The sequence below is a fragment of the Erpetoichthys calabaricus genome, chromosome 2 (assembly GCF_900747795.2).
Source record: "Erpetoichthys calabaricus chromosome 2, fErpCal1.3, whole genome shotgun sequence".
Taxonomy (NCBI): domain Eukaryota; kingdom Metazoa; phylum Chordata; class Cladistia; order Polypteriformes; family Polypteridae; genus Erpetoichthys; species Erpetoichthys calabaricus.
Genome location: NC_041395.2, coordinates 154,366,185 through 154,384,949, shown reverse-complemented (window position 1 = coordinate 154,384,949; position 18,765 = coordinate 154,366,185). Strand labels below are relative to the sequence as shown.

Here is an 18,765-nt window from a genome sequence, read left to right as displayed (position 1 = left end):
CCCAATAATTTTGCAGAATTAGAAATTTTTTGTAAGGACGAATGGGCGAAAATACCCCAAGTAAGAACTGAAAAACTCATAGCTGGCTACAAAAAGCATTTACAAGCTGTGATACTTGCTAAGGGGGTGTTACTAAGTACTGACCATGTCGGGTGGCCAAACTTGCCCTTTGTCATTCCCTTTTCGTCTTTTTGGTATTTTGTACCTGTGAATGATGGAAATAAACTGTAATCTTGCTTAAAATACCGAAGAAATATGTCATCTTTAACTTTATGCCTTTTGGTGATCAGTTCATCTTCTGCTAACTTAACTCTTCACAGTAAACAGACATTTTAAACAAGGTACCCAAACTTTTCTATGGCACTATATGCAACTAATTTATATTTGTGCATTAACCCGGAATGCACATTTTTGGGTTGTAGGAGAAAACCTCACTCAGTCTGTGCTTAGGCTAGGATTTGAACACAGAAGCTTTGAGGTAGCAAATCTAACTAATGAGAGCCTCTGTACACTTTAGTTTGAATAAATTACAGTTGCACAGTAAAAGTTTAATGGTCCACCATTGCTGGGGCAGAGATGGTGCAATATTTTTAGATATGTTGTATTGCCATCTGTTACATTAGTTTGATTTATATATACATATATTATTTCATGAAAAAAAGATTGCTTTTTAAAAATACTTAAATTATCAAAATCTTAGTACCTATCTCCTTTAGGATCTACTGCAGAAGACTGGTAAGAGGTTCTGTCAGAAAAATGCGCCTCCTAGGGGAGATCAGTGTTACACACAAATTATATCTTTATATTACACATATTATTTCATTATTATAAAGGAATGAGCAACTATATTATTGAGTTAATATATTTACTGTATTTATTATTTAGTGATCTACAATTCCCCATGATGCTAGAGTTCACAAATTATAATATAATTAACTGTGAAGTAACTTCAGATTTTCTTTTTAATAAGATCAATGTAAAATATGATAAATTTCATTTTGATACAGGCATAGTCCTTAGCTTAACCATAGACTAGATCTCAAGAAATGCCTGAAGTGTCTGCTCCACAGACAGATTGAGGAGATCGTTCCTCCCCCAAACTATGCGACTCTTTAATTCCACCAGGGGGGGTAAACGTTAATATTTAACATTATACATAGTTATTGTCTGTTTTTTCACCTGTATTATTATCATTCTTTAATTTTATATTATTTATTGTATCAGTATGCTGCTGCTGAAGAATGTGAATTTCCCATTGGGATTAATAAAGTATCTATCTATCTATCTATCTATCTATCTATCTATCTATCTATCTATCTATCTATCTATCTATCTATCTATCTATCTATCTATCTATCTATCTATCTATCTATCTATCTATCTATCTATCTATCTATCTATCTATCTATCTATCTATCTATCTATCTATCTATCTATCTATCTAAAATGCTAGCCATCCCGATTTTAGCCTTATTTTAAGTATTAATCTGCTGTAAACATATAATCTGTGCTTGCTCTGTTCTTGAATAACAATTTTCATGCATACAACAAGAATCTGAACAATAATCTTTTTAATATGTGAATTCAAATAAGGCCTTTATTTGCAGATGTCAAAATGTAGCCTTCAAAGAAAAAGAACATTTCCCAAAATGGGATGTAAATGTTTTGCTGCCTCATATACAGCAGGCCTAAAATATGTTCACGGTGTTGTGAAATGCAAAGATTATCAAGATATTTTTAAGTGCAGTATCCAAACCAGTATTTTGAATCTGGCTTTCAATTGTAGGTTTAGGGTCCTCTAGTAAGGTAATGATGATCTTCATCATCACTTTAAGCACCCCAGAAATAGCACACAATGAAAAGATGGACTGTTTTGTAACGGAAACGAGTTCTGAGCTGAATGCCCCTGAAAACCTGTAGTCATACCTGAAAGTAATATTTTGATGAAGAATTAAAATTATTTGTAACTGAAGGTTTAGGCAACATTTCAGTGGAAGAATGAAGCAAGCAAAGAAACTGAGGCAGTTTAAATGAGGCACAATTACAGGTAAAATTCCATTACAGCAAATATCTTTACAACGAAATTTTCATTAGAACAAAGTATTTTTATGGTCCCGACAGTTTCCCCATATGACATGAGTCTATATAAACCTCGTTACTACGAAATACATTCAGCAGATATTCATTACAACGAAGTGCCCAAAAGACCTTGAAATGCCTGAATGAATCATCCACAGAGCAGTTAGTTCTGTGGTCGCAGCTCAGCTGTGCTCAACAATCCCCCAAACAGAAACATTGTAATTTTTGTTTCTTTCTTCAAAGTTTCCTCATACTGTTTTTTTTTTTTTGCTGTTTTTGTTTTCTGTGGTTTTCAGTGATACCTTTTGCTTATTACTCATCAACATTTGAAAAACATCCATTGGAATTTAACTCATTGTCACCCTCCTATAGAAACGTCAGACATGGAAAAAACGATAACAGTTCATATTAGAAAAAAGAAAAAAACTTTTACATTTTTTCCGCTCTCGAGTGCGGCAAAAAGAAAGAAGACGTTGCCAGTGAATTTGGAATTTAGCCATCGACACTGTCAACTTTCTTCAAAGACCGAGCAAAAAAAGAAGAAATGATTTGGCTTCTGATTGATAACTGTGTCGCCCATAACATGCTTCCACATTTAGATAATGTTCGCATTGAATTCCTCCCACCCAATTGCATGGCTGTGCTTCAGCCATTGGATTTGGGCATTATTCGCACCCTGAAAGTGTATTATTGCAAGAAAATGCTGAGAAAAATTCTTGTCAGCATAACTTGTAGACAGGAGGAGATGAAAATTAAAGTGAAAGAAGCTAATGAAATGATTGCAAATGCCTGGACGCAAGTGGAAGAAAGCACTATAGTGACAAATATAGAATCTCATTGCAACAAAATATTTTTTAGATCCCTGGCACTTCATTGTAACGGAATTTTACCTGTATTAGTTTTTAGGTGCCTATACTTTTGTGCTAGGATACTTTTTGATTTTAGAAGCAAAAAAAATAGAGTTTTTTTCTTCACTCTTTTTTAAAATTTTAAATAAAATGAATGAAAGTCAGAAGGTTATTACTTTTTTCCTTTCTCCATTCTGTTTTATTAAATCAGTTGAAGTTACTGGAATGGCAGTAAATTTGACACTAACTCTTCCTATTGGGTAGCATTTCATCATTCAAGCAAGACAATCAACCTAAACACACCATTTTTGTAACAAAGTGATTATTCAATTTAAAAAGAGGACATTTTTGGACAATTGCCCTAAACACACTGTTTTTGTAATAGAGGAACGTTAAGAGGTAAATTGTAGACATTTGTTTAATGAATTCAGGTTAACCATTCTAAAGTCAACTATGTGGGTATTTTACTGCCAAAGACAACAATTAAAGGAGACCACTTTCCAAAACGAGAAAGAACTGGGGCCTCATGCATAACGCTGTGCATAGAATTCACACTATAACATGGTGTGCGGACAAAAGTGGAAATGTGCTTACGCACAAAAAATCCAGATGCATAAATCTGTGTGAACGCCAACTTCCATGTTCTTCCGCTCCATAAATCCCGGTCAGCGTGAAAAGTAATGCACGTGCACGTCCCTGCTGTTCCGCCCCAACTCCTCCCAGAATTACGCCTCTTTGAATATGCAAATCAATATAAATAGCCCTTAAGCTCAGCCTTCTGTGTAAAAGACAATGGGAAAAACACGGGAGAAAATAGAAGAACATCAGCTAATACCAAGTGGAGGCAAGGAAAAACTTACTATTTGTTGGTTTAAACAGTGATCAACAAAAGAAAGTTGATCGAGTGACAGAGTGTCGGAGAAACTCAAAAGCTCAAGTTCACAAAGTCGCACAGTGCCCGAAATATAAAAGAAGTTGTCACATATCAAAGTCACCACGAAAAGGCAAGTCGGAGCCCACCATCTGAGTGTCATATGAAAGCTTATTAGGGTACAGAGAAAAAAAAGGCACACCGTGGGAAAAATGCAGGAAATGTCAACTTTAATCTCGAAATTTCCACTTTAATAACGTAGTTTATTTTGTCATTAAAGTAGAACATCATAAACTTTATCTTAAAATCGTTTAATTTACTAGTTTCTAAAATCCCATCGTAACTAAAGTAGCACGTTAAATGCTTTGTTTTGTATTTGATATTCTATGTGCTCTATGTGTGTGAATCACTATGTGCTTCCGGGCATTCTCTTCCTTCCGACAGGACACAGAATCCATTACATTCGTAATATTACAGCTCTCTTAATAATTAAAATACTGGGATTTATACGTGATATCATTTTCATGATGATAGGAGTTAAAGCATGTTATTAAACATGGGAACACGGTGGCGCAGTGATTGTTCATGTCTCACGCAAGATGCTTGCTGCACCATCTGCGACTTTCGATGAAATACTTTATTGCAGCAGTACTGTCTCTTTCAAACGTACTAACCCCCAATTCCTGTCCTTACTTTTCTTTCTCCAAATACCCAATCGCCACACAATCAGCTCTGTAATAGACGTTAAGCCATCTGTAAGCTTAGAATGCTGATTCTTCAAAACTTTTAAGGAACATTGAAATATCTTCTGTGGATGCTAGTGGCGCTGTTGCCCCGTGAAACCCCACAGACAGACGTCTAAGACACACTTGTAAAAGCACCAAGAAGAATTCTTTAATAATTTCTTCAAATAAAGTGCACAAAGCACCGCACACTCCACAATTCTCCAATAACAATAATAATAAAGAATAATCAATACAATAATCACAAGCCTCCACTCCTCCCAGCAGCTCCGTCACTCTACCGCCCAACTCCGGCTATGAGCTAGGATATGAGCTACCATGGAAATGTGCGTGGCTTTATGCCAAGTTTAGGTTTTATACATCGCGATATGAACGTGGAAGCGTTCTTACACAACATTTTCGTGCGTACACACCGTTTATACATGAGGCCCCTGGAGATTTGTTGTTTGAGCCTAATGGATCATCATCTTATTGCTCACAGACTTCAGGCAGTTAATAAATGTTTAGATTATACCATTCATTCATTCATTCATTCAGTCATTCTCTTCCGCTTATCCGAGGTCGGGTCGCGGGGGCAGCAGCTTGAGCAGAGATGCCCAGACTTCCCTCTCCCCGGCCACTACTTCTAGCTCTTCTGGGGGAATCCTGAGGCGTTCCCAGGCCAGCCGAGAGACATAGTCCTTCCAGCGTGTCCTGTGTCTTCCCCTGGGCCTCCTCCCGGATAGACGTGCCCGGAACACCTCACCAGGGAGGCGTCCAGGAGGCATCCTGATCAGATGCCCGAGCCACCTCATCTGACTCCTCTTGATGCGGAGGAGCAGCGGCTCTACTCTGAGCCCCTCCCGGATGACTGAGCTTCTCACCCTATCTTTAAGGGAAAGCCCAAACACCCTACGGAGGAAACTCATTTCAGACGCTTGTATTCGCGATCTCGTTCTTTCGGTCACTACCCATAGCTCATGACCATAGGTAAGGGTAGGAATATAGATCGACTGGTAAATTGAGAGCTTCGCCTTGCGGCTCAGCTCCTTTTTCTCCACGACAGACCAATGCAGCGCCCGCATTACTGCGAAGGGTGCACCGATCCACCTGTCGATCTCATGCTCCATTTTTCCCTCACTCGAGAACAAGATCCCGAGATACTTGAACTCCTCCACTTGGGGCAGGATCTCGCTACCAACCCTGAGAGGGCACTCCACCCTTTTCCAGCTGAGGACCATGGTCTCGGATTTGGAGGTGCTGATTCCCATCCCAGCCGCTTCACACTCAGCTGCGAACCGATCCAGAGAGAGCTGAAGATCACGGCCTGATGAAGCAAACAGGACAACATCATCTGCAAAAAGCAGTGACCCAATCCTGAGTCCACCAAACCGGACCCCCTCAACGCCCTGGCTGCGCCTAGAAATTCTGTCCAAAAAAGTTATGAACAGAATTGGTGAGAAAGGGCAGCCCTGGCGGAGTCCAACTCTCACTGGAAATGGGTTCGACTTACTGCCAGCAATGCGGACCAAGCTCTGGCACCGATCGTACAGTGACCAAACAGCCCTTATCAGGGGGTCCGGTACCCCATACTCTCGGAGTACCCCCCACAGGATTCCCCGAGGGTCACGGTCGAATGCCTTTTCCAAGTCTACAAAACACATGTAGACTGGTTGGGCAAACTCCCATGCACCCTCCAGGACCCTGCTAAGTGTGTAGAGCTGGTCCACTGTTCCGCGACCAGGACGAAAACCACACTGTTCCTCCTGAATCCGAGGCTCGACTATCCGACGGACCCTTCTCTCCAGAACCCCCGAATAGACTTTACCAGGGAGGCTGAGGAGTATGATCCCTCTGTAGTTGGAACACACCCTCCGGTCCCCCTTCTTAAAGAGGGGGACCACTACCCCGGTCTGCCAATCCAGAGGCACTGTCCCTGATGTCCATGCGATGTTGCAGAGACGTGTCAACCAAGACAGCCCTACAACATCCAGAGCCTTGAGGAACTCTGGGCGTATCTCATCCACCCCCGGGGCCCTGCCACCAAGGAGTTTTTTGACCACCTCGGTGACCTCAGTCCCAGAGATGGGGGAGCCCACCTCCGAGTCCCCAGGCTCTGCTTCCTCATTGGAAGGCATGTTAGTGGGATTGAGGAGGTCTCCCCCCACCGACCCACAACGTCCCGAGTCGAGGTCAGCAGTGCACCATCCCCACTATATACAGTGTTGACACTGCACTGCTTCCCCCTCCTGAGACGCTGGATGGTGGACCAGAATCTCCTCAAAGCCGTCCGAAAGTCGTTCTCCATGGCCTCCCCAAACTCCTCCCACGCCCGAGTTTTTGCCTCAGCAACCACCGAAGCCGCATTCCGCTTGGCCTGCCGGTACCTATCAGCTGCCTCCAGAGTCCCACAGGACAAAAGGGTTCTGTAAGACTCCTTCTTCAGCTTGACGGCATCCCTCACCGCCGGTATCCACCAACGGATTCGGGGATTGCCGCCACGACAGGCACCGACCACCTTACGGCCACAGCTCCGGTCAGCCGCCTTAACAATAGAGGCACGGAACATGGCCCATTCGGACTCAATGTCCCCCACCTCCCTCGGGATGTGGTCGAAGTTCTGCCGGAGGTGAAGCTACTTCTGACAGGGGGCTCTGCCAGATGTTCCCAGCAGATCCTCACAACATGTTTGGGCCTACCAGGCCTGACCAGCATCCTCCCCCACCATCGAAGCCAACTCACCACCAGGCGATGATCAGTTGACAGGCTCCGCCCCTCTCTTCACCTGAGTGTCCAAGACATGTGGCCTCAAGTCTGACGACACGACCACAAAGTCGATCATCGAACTGAGGCCTAGGGTGTCCTGGTGCCAAGTGCACATATGAACACCCCTATGCTTGAACATGGTGTTTGTTATGGACAATCCGTGATGCCCCTCCTTTAACTGCCACATTATTGTGGTGGAGGGGTTTGCGTGTCCCATGGATCCTAGGAGCTCTGTTGTCCGGGGCTTTATGCCCCTGGTAGGGCCACCCAAGGCAAACTGGTCCTAGGTGAGGGATGAGACAAAGAGCGGTTAAACAAACCTTCTATGATGAATGAAAACTTTGGATGCCGTTTTCCCTTGCCTGGACGCAGGTCACCGGGGCCCCCCTCTGGAGCCAGGCCTGGAGGTGGGGCTCGATGACAAGCGCCTGGTGGCCGGGCCTGCACCCATGGGGCTCGGCCGGGCACAGCCCGAAGAGGCAACGTGGGTCCCCCTTCCCATGGGCTCACTACCTATGGGAGGGGCCAAGGAGGTCGGGTGCAGTGTGAGTTGGGTGGTGGCTGAAGGCAGGGACCTTGGCGGTCCGATCCTCGGCTACAGAAGCTGGCTCTTGGGACGTGGAATGTCACCTCTCTGAAGGGGAAGGAGCCTGAGCTAGTGCGCGAGGTCGAGAGGTTCCGGATAGATATAGTCACAGCTTGGACTCTGGAACCAATCTCCTTGAGAGGGGCTGGACTCTCTACCACTCTGGAGTTTAGATTATACCATTTCAAATTAAACTAATGTATTGTGTATATTATTAATGTGATGAATTACGTTTTGCTTGCCTCTAAATATGGGGAACTATTTTAAAATTATACTGTATTTTCAAACTTTCATATCTCTTACAAATGAAATTGAAACATTAAATCTTCCACTTTAATCTTTTAAAATTTTGAAATACCAGGTGCAGAAACATTAGGCATATATTGTCCAAATTACTTTTGGAGTTCAGTGTTGTTTTCAAAAGATTTGCTGAATTGGATTTTAATATTTGTTTAAGGATTAGCTTCTACAATTACACCAAGTATTAAAATAACAAGGGAACAAGGTTTTACTTTATATTTGTGAAAGATAATCTTGCTGTTTACTAAAACCGAATAACTAAAATAATGTATTTGCATATTTTAAGCAGATCTGATCATAAATTATAATTGTATATTTTGTTGATGATGGTTTAATCATAACCTTAATCTCCTTCTAGTTTCTGATTGAGTCCTTGCACTCTAGACACCTCACTGCACTCAGCAATACTCCAAGACATAGCCAGGAGCGGCTCCAGCAAGAAGTGGCACACCAGCGAGAAGTTGCACTAGACATCTTATCTCAAGTAGCACATGTGTTTGAATTCCCTGATTTGAATCGGTTTCTTAATGTAAGTTAATATATTTTAAGTTATGTAAAAAAAAAAAGAATGTGAAAATTATATTATATTATAACTGTTTTGGTAGGCAGTTTATGTGAAATAGTTCATCTTTTCTTGGCTCTTATTCCTTCCGAAGGTGTTTTTTTTAATCTGTTACTTACCCGACTTTGTTTATTGTGAATGCCAAGGAAAGTTTTTAATGTGGGAGGTAGGTGTTGATGTGGTAGGCTTGAATAGGTGGGGACGCCTAATAACAGCAAATTATAACAATACATCAGTTTAATAAAAAAGATAATAATAATCTCTGATTACTTATGTTGCATAATCCCCATGTCAGGTATCCAGGCAGGCTGAGAACATCTCACACATAGTTTTCCTAAAATATTGTAAAATAAACCACTTTCAGAAAATCTTCTTGTGAATGACTGGGCAGTGCATTTAGTTGGATTAAGTCTTTGAATTGAAGACCAGTGCCTCATCTCATTTGCTGTGAATTGCCCAACTTCTTCTTGAATCACCTTAGATGTGCACATATGCAAAGCATTCTTTTCACATGGTAATGTTTTTTCTTACTTTTCTGAAACTTTAAATCTCTAATTGTCAATGTTAATTGTGCATGAAATGGCAGGTTAACCAATGGATGAGCTATTAATGGGCACAATTCCTGACCAATGAATGAGTTGGGTGTCTTCATTTCAAAATCTTGTTCTGTTTTGTTCATTTAAGTGTGTTTTCTGGAAGTTGTTTATTTAGCATTTTCTCCACTGATGTTTTGATATTGTCTGCGTTTTTTTTTTTGTGTGTGTGTCGTGTTCCCCATTGAAGTCCACTATATGAGGAACTTTACTATGAAAATATGAGATTAAATTTTTTTCTTGGTCTGAGCTAAAAAAATATTTTTGGGTGGAATTATCCATTAAAAGTTTAACTCCCTCTTCTGAGCAAGCTACTTAACCTGTCAGTGTCCCAAATTAAAAAAATAATATATTAATATATTCTTATCTGGTGTTTTTTTGGTTTTTTTTTTAGATAAAGGAGTCAGTTTAGTATATAATAATAATAAAATAACACCAATTACTAGGGATGTAATGATTCACTCTGTTCACTATTCGGTTCGATACATGATACTGGGTTCACAATTTGATATCTTACGATTTTTAAACAAAGTCTGATTAAAGAAAACCTATGATTGAAAAATTTTTGTTTAATATTATTTCTGAGACAGTTGCATTTCAGAATCAACAATGCATTTTCCTTGCCACTACTTAAACAATATTGTAACTGTGAAAGTCTTCTGCACAATATATAAAAAGCACAACACACTTTTAATACTATACGTAATATTCTATTCATGAAACAAATTATTGTAAAAGTTGTTTTCTTGCCAGAAAAAAAGTTAAGTGCCAATAGTGCAAATAATAATCTAATAAGGAGGAAGAGGATGGAAGCATGTGCTGATAGTGTGCTGCTGCACTCACCACATGCATAACCACCTGGATTGGGATCTGAGTACAGTGGGTGACACCTCAGCACCACACTTGGAAAAGTGTGAGTTTTGTTTTTTTTTATTTTTTTTTTTTTATATATAAACAGTGGCTGGAGTGTCAATCCTGCCAGCAACCCCCAAATTTTTCCTGTAAATTGGAGGACCTGCTTGCATGGCTGGATGCAGATTAACGTCATACCCAGGAGGAAGCAATTGAAGGTTAAGGGCCTTGCTCAAGAACCAAACGGAGTAGAGTCACTTATGGTGTTCACAGGATTTGAACAGATCCCTAGCCTAAGGGCCACCACTCCACCCCAAACGATAAGAGCAAAGTTTAATAATCTCCATTATTAGTTTAGGAAATCAACATTTTTTCAAGAACACAAGCATATCCACATTTTCAGGTAGCAACTGAGACCTTTGGGCATTCACAATATCCCCTACAGTCGAAAAAACACATTAACTTGGAACAGATGTTGCTGGAGTTGAGATATGTTTTGGACAGTGGGGAAAGCAGTGGGTACTTTGGAGAACTTTCTTTCCACTGTTTAAATGGACAGACAGCACGTGAGTGCAATAGAGGACTCTTTTCTGTACATATCAATTTCTTGCTCTGTCTCACTCATGGCCAGTGCCACTGATTCAGTGAAATAATCTCTAAGCAGATTTTCCAGAGCCAACTTTTTGGGAGGTGGTTGTTCCAGTTCAGCACCATGTTGTTCTGTTCCCCTATCTCCTGTTCCCTCTGTTTTCAGTATTTGCAAATAGCAGAGGTTAAAAGTTTGTGTTTTTTTTTTTTATTAAAATGACTCATTGCAATTCAAATTTTAGTATCTATAGGTAAACTCTGACTAGTGAGGAACAATTTGGTGAAGTTATAAGTCATAATATGTTCAACATTTAATATGTGACTAGTGTCAATTCCATTATGTATCAGTATTTGAACTGCCGCTAGTCTGCTTTCTATCTTAGATGCTATTGTGAGTAGTACTACTAGCACTCTACAAAACATATGATTTTTACGGAGGAGCACAGACACACATGCACAGAGTAAATAAATACCTGCCTATGCTGTAACTGCGTTGCTTTCTCTTTCAGCCAGTAGAACACAGCATCTTGCTGACTGGGTTCCACATGTGGCAGAGTTCTAAATCTTGCATCCGTCACGGTGCACTCAACAAGAAAATCATGCTTTCCTCAATCATGTGCTTTTACAGAACAATGTGAAACACAATTGGGATATATTCATCATATAACACTGTGGCGGCTGACTTGACGGGTTTAAGCATTTGTACAATGTCCTCATCGTCACTAATATTAGTGCCATCCAGTGTGTCCATTTTACATACATTTCACCGTACAGTAGCTCTGTGCTTATGAGGGCTGCTGTTATTGCTGCTTGCTGCTCAATATAGTGATCGAGCATTTACATTTTACTATTCCATCGTGTTATAACATCGACTATCAGTGCATATGATGGAAGGCCCAGTAATTTCTGTTCGGCGGAAAATACAGTTGTAGCTGTGGGACTCTGATGGAAAAAGCAATGACCCATCTCACTCAGCCAAGCAGGTGACTAACATGTAGTACGCCTAAGCATGCCTGGGTAGCCAAATTCAGAGTTTGTGTAAAGCTCTTGATATGAGGACAAAGCCCAGCCTCTCTTATTGATAAATCCATGTTAAGTGCATTATCATTAACAACAGTGATGTTAATATTAGTCCTTTCAATCTGTTACTCCAAAACAGCTGATTTCAGCACCTCAGCAATGTTGCATCCAGAGTGGATTTCAAAAAAAGGCAGAGTTTGAAGCACAAAACTTACCACTTCCCAGTTGCTGGTGATAGCATGGTCTGTGATCATGACATAACTATGGTTTGCCCTGGAGGTCCAGCCTTCTGTAGTTATTGTGATGCTCTCTGAGTCTTTCGGGGATTCCTTGTTGTACAGGGCTGGCAATACAGTGCTACTAAAGTGTAGACATAAGGGAATGCTTTACTTTGGCTCTAGTGTCTTCACGAGCAGCTGAAACCCCTCATTCTCAATGGCCTCATGTCCTTTGCAATAAGAACACCAATATACCTTGTTATTTCTTTGGCCCTTCCACTCGACTATGGAAGTGGTGCTGCAAATAAATTTTTCAGAGATGTTTGGCCTTTAGGCAATTGCTCTCTTTGATGGCATTGTACATGGTTCAAAATGTTCGTAGTGTTTGCTCTTATGTATGTCAAAACTCTCTTGCCATGCTTGCAAGTGGTCTTTGTCTTATCAACTATTTTCTCTACATTTACTCTTTTTTCAGGAAATCCAAAATGCTGCCAGACAGCAGACTTAAGTGATGACTGGGCATCCTCAGTTTCTACCTTGTTTGAATCCATTATTATTTAAGTTACTACATACTTAGCTAAATACTCTCAAACCCAGGCTAGGGCTTGTTAATTCATGTATGATGCTGACTGCACCCTGTTTTGTTAAAAAAAGAGAATAAAAAAAAAAGAATGAGAGAGAATGCATTACTTTTTTTTTTAGCACTTAGAGAAACAGTTGCCACATCATTGCCATCAACATCTATATATGCATAATGCACATCTTTGTATTTTTGAATCACAAAATTTTGCGGCACAAAATATCATTACATTCCTACTAATTACTATTTGTTTATTGTTCATTTTTTTCTCTTGTATCCTTCTTTTGTAAAAATAACATCTTCAAAAACGTTGGACACATTTGTCAAATTGTAGAAAAATAATAAGCATGATCATGTTTTAGAAGAAAATATTGTCTTGAAGAATAATTAACATTGAATTAATATGCATTAATATGTATATTCCAGTCAAGATGGATATATGCATTAAAGTTAGATTACTTTTCTGAAGTGTTTCATTATTCGCTTGCAGCGTACATTGCAGGTCCTTCTTCCTTTTTTGGCTGCTAAGGCAAGTTCCACATCTTCTGCATTGATTCGGACCATTGCTAAGCAACTGAATGTAAACCGCAGGGAGATTCTCATTAATAACTTCAAATATATATTTTCACATTTGGTGTGCTCCTGCTCAAAAGATGAATTGGCACGTTCATTTCACTACCTCAAGGTAAGTGTAACTGCTCTCTTGAAATTTCATTTGTCAATTAACAAGTGTGCCTGCCTTATTTAAAGAGTAAATCCTGATACTCAAATAACACATGTTCTTTTGTAGAGTTGTGTTTGTTCACTGGAAAAAATATATATAATGAAAAATCTGTCTTTTTTTATTATAAATTTGAATTTAAAACATTGTTCATTGTTAGAACTTTTCTTTTTTAACTGGAAAGGCAGATCTATTGTTTTGTGTTTTTTTGATTAAAGAATGAAACAGAAATTGAATTGGGAAGCCTGTTAAGACAAGATTTTCAAGGTCTACATAATGAGCTGTTGTTACGTCTTGGTGAGCACTATCAACAGGTCTTCAATGGGCTGGCTATTCTGGCATCATTTGCATCCAGTGATGACCCCTACCAAGGCCCAAGAGAAATTACTACACCTGAGCTGATGGTAAATATGTCTCATGTTATCTAAAAGCCTGTTCAGAATAACTTTATGAAATGATCTCATAATTATTCAGAAAACTCTAATGTCTAATATTGCAATGAACCATTTTCCTATTTTAGCTTGTCCAGATTTTCTGAATGCTTTCTTCTAGCTACAAACTTGACAATATGACCTTGGTTAGTACATACTATGCTATTATGTAGATAAGAGAGCAGATTAATTTATTTGCAAGGTGCTACAAAGTACATTATGATTTGAATATAAGATATGTGATAACACTTCCAGAGTTGAAAATTCTTATCTTTCTTTAACTATAATAGTATGACAAAAAGACAGGTTGAAGTAATCTGTATGCCTAAGCTCCATGTGTTGTCCCTTGACATGCTCCTTGTCCATATACTCACGGTACTCTACAGCATAATGAGATAGTGGGCAGTCTCATAGATAAGGCACAATTACCAAATAGATAGGCACAGAAAAGCTGAAGTTTGGTTGTTTTGTTTTAACCTTATTTGCACTTATTCCTGTATTATTATTCCTGTATTTACCTAACTCTTGTGCAGATTATGCTAGTAAAGGTGCATGTCTTTATATAAATGTTTCATCCTCTTTGATGCTGTTATGGTTCCAGAGGTCTTTCACACATAACCATAATTTGTTAAAAGCAATGGAGTCAGTCGGCATCATGGCTTTGGCATATGTAGCTACTTCTGGAGTGTACATCATCATATTTTTTAATGAAGTAACTAATACATACATATAATAAAAAAATGATCTAAATTAAATGTTTTGCTGATCCAGAGGAAAGTATTGTTTTTTATTTAATGGTATGAATTTTGAATCCGTCTGATATGGTAATACTTGACCAATGTCAAATGACAGTCTGATTTTTTTTTTTTTGATTTTTTCCTTCTTATAAATCTAAATTGCTTTGAACTCTGATACTAAAGATGCATTGATCTGTACAGATTATGCAGACGAAAATATCATTAATCACAATTAGAGTCATTAAAAAAAGTTTCAAAAGTATGAAACATTTGAAAATTTAACAGGAAGAGGACAAGTAAGCATACTGCACCCACACAGCATGGTAAGAGAGGTAATGGATGAATAGCTGTAATATTTCCAAATCACCTATTAGATGCCACCTCCATCATGGGAAAGTTTTGGGAAAGTTCCATAAAAAGAGCCCTTTTTAAGAAAAAGCAACAACATGCAACATCTGAAGTTTGCCTGGCATCTGTGGAATATGTGCTGTGATCAAATGAGACGAATATTGAACATTTTTGCCATCCACTACATCATGATGTCTGGCACAAATAGGGAACTGCATACAAAGAAAAGCACCCAATGACCCACAGTGGTGAATCGCTAATGCTTTCGTGCTGTTTTTGTGCAAGTAGTTCAGGGGGTATTTTAATTCCACTACATATAGGGAAATTTTAGCCAAAAACCAAACTGCTTCTGCCAGAATGTTGAAACTCAGCCCAAATACACATCAACATCAAGACAGCAAGAACAGCATATCAAAGTTTTGCAATGGCCATCTCAGTCTCTAGATTCGAACCAAGTTAAAAACCTGTGGTGTGAATTTAAGAGGGCAGTCCACAAGCACATACCAAAGAATAATAATGAACTGGAAATGTTTTGCATGGAGACTATACAAGTGTTCTCCAACCTAGTTAAACCTTGAGAAAGTGGCTCAGTACTGTTACTTTTGCCATAACATTCATTATCTCTTTACAATGACACTTTCCAAGGAGTGGGATATATTAGGCAATAAGTGAACAGTCAGATCTTGAAGGTGATGTGTTGTAAACAGAATGAAATGGGCAAGAATAAGGATCTGTGTGACTTTGACAAGGTGAAGATCTCCCGGTATATGATGGTTAGTACCTACCAAGTCCAAGGAAGGCCAACTGGTGATTCAGTAACCAAGTCATGGTTACCCAAGGCTGTTTGATACATATGGGGAGTGAAGGGAAGCCTCTCATGTCTGATTGTAAAGAAGAGTTACTGTAGCACAAATTGTTGAAAAATTTAATTCTGGCCATAAGAGAGTGGTGTAAGAACACACAGTGCATCGCAGTTTACTGTGTATGGGGCTATGTAGCCACAGACCGATTAGAGTGCCTATGCAGACCCTGTCTACCACTGAAAACTCCTGCAATGGGCATGTGAGTGTCAGAAGTGGACTGTGGAGCAGTGGAATAAGGTGGCCTGGTCTGTTGAATCACATTTCTTTTAGATCATGTAGGCAGCCTGGTGTGTGTGTGTGCATCATTTACTTATGGAAGAGATGGCAGCAGGATGCACTATGAGAGGAATGCAAGCAGTGTGATACTCTGGGAAGTGTTCTGCTGGGGAACCTTGGATCCTGGCATTCATGTGGATGTTACTTTGACACTTACCTACCTATTGCACCTAAAGATTATTGCAGACAATGCACAGTTGTGCAGAATTGACTAAGCTCACAACCATATCACCCAACAAGCACTTGAGCTTTTTCACTCATCGTTCCTGTTTTTGCTTTGCTTCTGCTGACAGCCTGCATAAACTGGCACACCCTATTTCTCTGTGTGATTGCTGTCAGTGCATTGACAAAAAGGATACACAATGAATTAAATATCCCACTTGCTAGAGCGTTGTTAACGTTAAGTTTTGGTTTTTTTTAATATCACCTAATTTCATTCAAAGTAGTTCTGAGATTTTGAGTTTTTATTTTGTGGGGTGGTTTGCTCCTGAATATTGATATATTGAAGTGTCTTTTCTTAGTGGATACATGCTGAACTAGATATACCATCTTGCCAAATTTCAGATTTTTAATTAAACGGGATATGGTGTTTTGGTTGATGAGTGAGTAAGTCAACTTCACATTGTATATAGTGTGGTTGATGGAAGGAATTGCAGGTTCACAAACTGAAATGTTGGGGCATCAACCCATTTGTCCCTGTTTAATCGAAGAATAAACAAAAGATGTTCTAGATAGTACCAAAACAAATGAGAATCAGGGTCTTCAACTTGGGAACTTTTCTTGGCTAACAAAGCCTGTTATAGTCACTGTGGGAAGGAGTTCTGTCCTGCTGTGCGTACTCATAACAAGTGATGCCTACTTCTGGGAACCATGGGATATGGAGCAGAGGGGTCAATTGTCCTCACTGGGTGTTTTCTTGGCACTGTGAAGGGAATAAAAGAGGATAAGGTTAGCACCAGCAACCCCTCTCGACCCGGGGTGGTAGTACATACCTCAGAAGAGCTTGGAGGATGATCCATTGACGCACATGTGTGACAATTTATTCATTTATTAATTTATTTATAGGCACATATAAGGTCAGTGGTTAGCATCGCTTCCTCAAAGAACAGCTGCATATTCTCATGGTGTCTGTGTGATTTACTAAGTACTCTGGTTTTTGCCCTCAAAGACATGGATGTTAGCCTTACGGGCAATTCTGCATTAACATATGTGAGTGTTAAATTTGAGTGTGTTTTACAGTAGAATGCCTTACTGTTCACTTCTACCTTGGAGCCATTACTGTTATTAGGTAACCATATAAATTATGTACTTACTGCTTATGACATTACAGTTATTTTCTATAAAACACATTTCTTGTATTCTTTGTAAATTCATGACATGATTACTTTATGCTGTCTTAGTCACAAAGTTACTTGAATGTAAATAGAGTAATCTAAGGCTTAATTCCTATTTTTCTAATGAGACAAAGAAATACTGAATAGAGTGGTGCTTTAAAAAATATATCTCTAGAAATATGACTTGCTAATGTGCTCTCCACAGGCCAATTATCTCCAGCCCAAGCTTTTAGGCATTTTGGCTTTTTTCAACATGCATCTTCTGAGCTCTAGTGTTGGAGAGAAAGAAAAGAAAAAAATGGTAAATATAATCATTACCATATATATTGTATTAATGAATTACTTTAATGTTTTCAAGGTTATGCACTTGGCACTCTTTTTGTCATCTACAGGCTTTAAACAGCTTAGTGTCTTTGATGACACTCATGGGCCCAAAACACATTAGTTCTGTGAGAGTCAAGATGATGACTACATTGAGAACTGCACTAAGATACAAAGATGACTTCCCTCAGCTTTGTTGCAAGTGAGACCTTCTGTTTATGTTACACTTAATATCTTTTTCTATTCTCCTACACAAGTAGCCAAATATTAAGAGGATTTTAAGGCTAGGACTTCAGTAGAATTTATCTATTTCATGCTGATAACAAAAAGTTATATATTACTGATCCATAGTATCACTTGCCATAGACAATTAATCCACTGGGGTTTCAGAATCAACTTGAATTTTAAAACCGGAAGTAGTCTTGTATGTCAGAATAAACTGAAATTGATTTCTTATGAATATCTTGCAACATTTCAAAGAACTGGAGCAGATCCTTTTAATTAGATTCTCAGATCATGAATTGAAAGCAGGATGGACAAAATATACAGTGCTTAAAAAATTAAGGGAACATTTAATCATCACAGTCTTACAACAAGTCAATTAAGCTTTAGAGATATCAGTCTCTCCAGTTAGGAAGCTTAAGTAATTGTGAATCAGTTTCACATCCTTTGGTGCAAATTAAAGTGAAAACAGGTGCACTGGAGAGAAAACGGCAAGACAATCCCCAGAAAGGGAATGGTTTTGCAGGTGGTGGCCACAGACAATTACTCTCTCCTTATTCTTCCTGCCTGATTCTTGTCTAATTTTTTGTTTTGCTAGCATTCATGCCACTACTGGTAGCATGAGGCAGTATCTGCTGCCCATTCGGGTCGCACAGGTAGTCCAGCTCCTCCAGGATGGTACATTCATATGTGCTGTCGCAAGAAGATTTGCTGTGTCTCCCAGCACAGTATCAAGAGCATGGAGGAGTTACCAAGAGACGAGACATTACATAAGGAGAGCTGGACAGGGTTGTAGAAGGGCATCAACCCAGCAGCAGGACCAGTATCTGCTGCTTTGTGCAAGGAGGAACAAGAGGAGCACTGCCAGAGCCTTACATAATGACCTCCAGCTGGCTACTGGTGTGCATGTTTCTTACCAAACTGTCA

The 18,765-nt window shown here is 39.5% G+C and overlaps 1 protein-coding gene across 4 annotated transcripts in view; it reads left to right on the top strand.

The window, feature by feature from the left end:
- atr (ATR serine/threonine kinase) overlaps nucleotides 1-18,765 on the top strand; it is a 133,437-nt gene that overhangs the window by 25,795 nt on the left and 88,877 nt on the right. For all 4 annotated transcript variants that reach the window (XM_028792077.2, XM_051922906.1, XM_051922907.1 and 1 more), the window contains 5 exons: nucleotides 8,531-8,701; nucleotides 13,076-13,270; nucleotides 13,525-13,710; nucleotides 17,501-17,596; nucleotides 17,688-17,818. In XM_028792077.2, coding sequence (XP_028647910.2) covers nucleotides 8,531-8,701; nucleotides 13,076-13,270; nucleotides 13,525-13,710; nucleotides 17,501-17,596; nucleotides 17,688-17,818 — 779 coding nt within the window. The remainder of the gene's footprint in view (nucleotides 1-8,530; nucleotides 8,702-13,075; nucleotides 13,271-13,524; nucleotides 13,711-17,500; nucleotides 17,597-17,687; nucleotides 17,819-18,765) is intronic.